Source organism: Eufriesea mexicana, unplaced genomic scaffold (genome assembly GCF_001483705.2).
Source record: "Eufriesea mexicana isolate 0111107269 unplaced genomic scaffold, ASM148370v2 scaffold5173, whole genome shotgun sequence".
Classification (NCBI taxonomy): Eukaryota; Metazoa; Arthropoda; class Insecta; order Hymenoptera; family Apidae; genus Eufriesea; species Eufriesea mexicana.
This window is the reverse complement of record NW_016913128.1, coordinates 197387-202290: the sequence shown is the minus strand read 5'-3', so window position 1 is coordinate 202290 and position 4904 is coordinate 197387. Positions and strand designations below refer to the sequence as shown.

Below are 4904 nucleotides of genomic sequence, written 5' to 3'. Positions count from 1 at the left end.
TCTTTCCCTCTTCATTCCCGGCGGCCTCTGCGCGTATACTGTTTGTGTTATCGTTTCGCGGTCGAAGCAACGACAAGGACAGCGACGGGGATCAAGCGAAGGAAGTGAAACGACGAAAAGAACATCGACTCCGCTTTTGTTTCGCGTGCATCCGTGCTTTCGGGGGTGCGAGCGGTGCGCCAGCGACGAGAAAGGCCGATAGCTGAGAGCGAGACGGAGAACGAGCGCGGAATAACCAGGCGGCGGAACAGAGATAGAGACACCGTTGTCGCTCCACGAGGAGAAGAAAGACAGTCGCGTCGGGACTGAATATGTCCGCCAAGCGAAAGGCCACTGCCATCATGCAGCATCACAAGGTGAGTAGACCGATTGCCACCATATCGCCACGTGATTCGACTTTTTCCACGGCCAGACCCCGTAAATCAGTCGTCGATGCGCCGATCGTGGCAAAAACTCGTTGCTCGAGTCAAAGTTTAACTCGTGGGCTAACGGCTCGGGGTTCAAGGTTGTCATTTTCTTTCCTTACAGTCAGCGCGCTCCGTCGTCGAGCTCGTAATCGTGCGCGCTATGAGAGTGCGCTGCGTTCGCCGTGTGTCGCGATTCGATAAACAGGGGAATATCATAGAAACTAGACGAACCGGGGAATGTTCGGTAACCGTCACGGGCGACGGAGTGGGGGGCAGAGAGGGACCCGGCGTTGCCCGAGGCACGGAAAATTGGAGTTTTCTGCCGCCAGGTCGCGTTCGTTCCTCGTGCAACTCATTATTCCGTTGCACTCTAATTTTTTCCCTCTCCATGTTTTTTGGAGTGGCGAACGAGGCAGTCGGCGCGCTGGTGGGGGGAAGATGAACCGCGCGCGAAAGTTTTAATTGAAAGAGTTACACGAATTTCGTCGGAGGGGACGCGCGTGCGGAAAAGTTGCGAGGGTAACACTTAACGCGTATTGACTCATTAACCGTTGCCCCGCGTCGTTATTTCCGATTTTTGTTTTTCCAACTACTGCAACCCGGTACGCGTCAGCGTACGAGTACCTGCTCCAATTTTTTTCCTATTTCTTTTTTCCTTTTTTCTTTCTCTCTCTCTCTCTTTTTAGTGGAATATTGGTACTTTCGCATCGACGGGAAATTTGGTGGCAATGGAACACGAATCGCGAGGTTTAATCTCGTCGTACGTTACGTTGAATATTATGTAGATTTCCTTAAGCTCGTTTGAGGTTAAAGGTACTCCGTATTCGTACCGTTGGCAAATGTACCCAGTACTTTTGCGATTTTCATATCGGAAGTGTACATACGTGATATCGCGGTAAGAAAGCGTTGATATTGCAAGGAAAATGGGTGACTGTGATAAATAAACTGTTTACTCTCGCACAAAGGCAGATACGAAAAATGGAAAACTTCGTTTCGGAGTCACGCATTTTCGCCGAGAAATTTATGCGAATTTGGCAAATTTTCTAACACCTTGTAATACTTAGGAAAAATTTAAGGTGATTTGTACTGGACCTTTAGAGTGAGACAGAAAATTTGAATTCTTTGGTTTATTGTCTTTCTCTTGTAGAAAATATAATTCAATTTTGGAATTGGGTAAAAACTATCGTTTGTTGCAACTTGAACGCGTTACCAATAATTTCGCATGATTCGCATCGTACATTAACACGATTTTAATAACTTTGGGTGTAATTAATCCTTTGTTCTCTAATTGTATTTATATTTCACTTGGCAATACCAAGTTTCATATACGTAGCTGTACAACGTTACGGTGAACAACTACACGAGAGAATTTTGAGAATTTTGCACGTGGGATACACTAACACTTATTTTTACAATTTTCAATAACCTCGAATCTCATAATAAGAATATGAATAAGAATAAGAATAATAATAACAAAATGTAGTCAAACGCTAACTTATATCTACCTGACTAAAATTTTCCTCTCTTACAATTGTAATTAAAATCCTTTTCGGTGGTTCTCGATACGAAATTACCAAAAATGTTCCATTTTGCCATTTAAAGTCTCGCGGTTATCATAGAATGAAAATAAAATTTTCATATCAAAGAGAAAAGGAAAAATTCAAAATAGGAGAAAGGCACGAAAATGTAAGAGCAATTATTTATTTAATATTCTATTTTAAAAGTGCAAATTGTAGAAGAGATGAAAGGAAGCACACTCTGATAAAATAATTATTTATTTAAAATCCTAAGCTGTAAAAATGCAACTATGATTTATAAGAATAATTATTTATCAGAAATTCTAAAATTCTGGAATATATTCAATATTATATATTATATATTATTTTTGCTTATATAATATACAATATATATGTAATATTCAGTAATATACATTATATACTTAATATTACATGCTAGAATATATTCAGTACATTCAAGAATAATTCGTATGTTTTTCAAAAATTCAAAAATCGTAGAGTACATTCGATTTTATGTGCCACGTATTACGGAATATATGTATTATATGTTATTCTAGTATATTATATATAGGAGAATATATTCAATATATATTCAAGATTAATTCGTTTGTTTTTGCTCGAAAAATCCGCGAAAAATTTGCCTTTCCGTGCAAAACGAATCGCGTTAAAAATACACGAATGTCCGGGCAAAAGCGTGGTGCTCGCATTAGTTTTCCTCGATGCGCCATAGGTCGGGAAAACGTCGCAGAATTTTCGCCTGACGATACCGCGAATCGCAGAAATCGACGACACTCGATGACGAACTTGCCCGATCGTACTTATCTCGAGACTTTTTCTTCTGCACGGTCAGATTAGGCCTGTGTATCTTGCGCGAAAGATAATCCGTGGATCGCGTTTCCAGGCGGCTCGATCGAGCACGTGCTCGATCGAACGATCTCCGTGATCAGGAGCGTCGTCGCGGAATTCTTACGACTCCTTCCTTTCCCGCGTCGTTTCCACTTAACCCTTTGCGCTCCACGATTTTTCGGCAAAAGAAGGGTACGAGTTGAAAAATTTTCTATTATAAAGCTGATAATACTTTTTCAGCAGTAAATAACAAATCGTATAATAATTAGCACGTAGAATTATTTAATTTCGATACCTAGCACACTGTTACATTATTTCAAATTTGATATATTAATTAATATCGAGCTTCGAAATTTTATTAAATGATGAAAGGCACCTCCTACGAGTGCAAAGGCTTAATACGTCTGATTGTTAAACAAGATTTTTTAAAATTCAAATTTGGGAAAAGTGGTACGTGGAAGAATTAGATTAGGGTGTGGGTGTTTGAAAAATTGCCGAAGAGGATTATTTTGGAAACATAAAGGAATCTTAAGCATGTCAGTCTATGAGTATAGTTGAGATTTATGGTGTATTTTTTGGGGTCGTGATTTTGAGATTCAGTACGAGTAGAACATAATAATGGGTATTAGGTATTGTAATATTGATCGATGTTATAGTTAACCCTTCGCGCTCGACGATTTTTCGGCTAAAGGAGGGTACGAGTTGAAAAATTTTCTATTATAAAGGTGATAATACTTTTTGAGCTGTAAATAACAAATCGTATAATAATTAGCACGTAGAATTATTTAATTTCGATACCTAGCACACTGTTACATTATTTCAAATTTGATATATTAATTAATATCGAGCTTGGAAATTTTATCAAATGACGACTAAAGGGCGCCTCTCGAGTGCAAAGGGTTAAATGGCCACAACTTCACTCCAATTCCTCGAAACGAAAATTTTAATTGATTTCTTATTCTAATGCGAAATCATCGAAACGAAATTTCCTGTATCAGGTGTGGTATTGTGAAATTTTTATGACTCGTTCATTCCCGCGTCAATTTCGTTTAATACTAAACGTAATTAAGCAAGTAAACCTAAATAATCGTTTCTCAAACTTTTATTCAAAATTCCACGTTCAATATCAATATCTTAATCACTCGTTTTCACGATTTTTCTTCTAGCATAATCGTAATCGATTAATATATTTCGTTATTCTTATTTTTCTCTAAATTTTAAATAAATGTTTTTTCATTCGCGAGTCATTTGGTCATGATAGGTTTAGTGTTAAGTGACCACAACTACCATAATTCCTCGAAATAAATGTATAAATTAATTCTTCTCTTTAATAAATTATAGCGGAATGATCGAAATAAAATTTGCACGAATTTAGAAAATTGTAGATAACACTTTTGCAATATGCAGAATGAATAGGTGATAGTAAGAATCGTAATAAATTGAAATTACAAAATTTGCTGCTGGTATGTTTTCGAATAATAATTTTTTTTTTTAATTATTCCAGGGTAGTTGGGTCTCGAGAAAATTATAATACTGAATTTTGAAAATACATTCGAGATTTTTCCGCAAATTTTGTACTAATACATGTCTTTGTAAGTAAAAAATAAAACTAAGGGGAATTTTGAAAATATTTGGAAATCTACGTAAATTACGAAGACTTCTAAAAATTTTATATAACTATTTATTGGAATTCCAAAGTTAGCGTAACTTAAAATAATTCAAAGAGGAGACGTATTTGAGAAATTTCTCACACACCACGTAGCAAATATTCCAATTTCCATTGTTTCTTTTTCGGAAGATGGTATCACGGATATTTATAAATATAGGTATACGACTAACAGAAAATAAAACTCGCGAAGGCAATATTAAACAATATGCTTAATTATTAGCACATAAACGCGCGAAGAAAGCAGGAGTCTCTAATGACTCGAATTATTTGCAAATAATACGTTCTCCGCTATTTATTCACGAATTGTAACAGAATTTCTATACCACTAGCCCAATTAACTATAATAATTAAAAAAAAGAAAAGAAAAAAGGAACCCAAGTGTACCGTTCCATTTATATATGCACGAATATTTTGAAACGAATTTATTCACCTGAAATATATAACATATATGTACAAAATAATATT

At 36.6% G+C, this 4904-nt stretch overlaps 1 protein-coding gene across 3 annotated transcripts in view; it reads left to right on the top strand.

Moving 5' to 3' along the window:
• Nucleotides 1–6: 6 nt before the first annotated feature.
• Nucleotides 7–4904, top strand: part of LOC108551864 (nucleolar protein 4-like) — a 184764-nt gene continuing 179866 nt past the window's right edge. For all 3 annotated transcript variants that reach the window (XM_017906208.1, XM_017906205.1, XM_017906204.1), the window contains exon 1: nucleotides 7–356. In XM_017906208.1, coding sequence (XP_017761697.1) covers nucleotides 312–356 — 45 coding nt within the window. In that variant the 5' untranslated portion in view covers nucleotides 7–311. The remainder of the gene's footprint in view (nucleotides 357–4904) is intronic.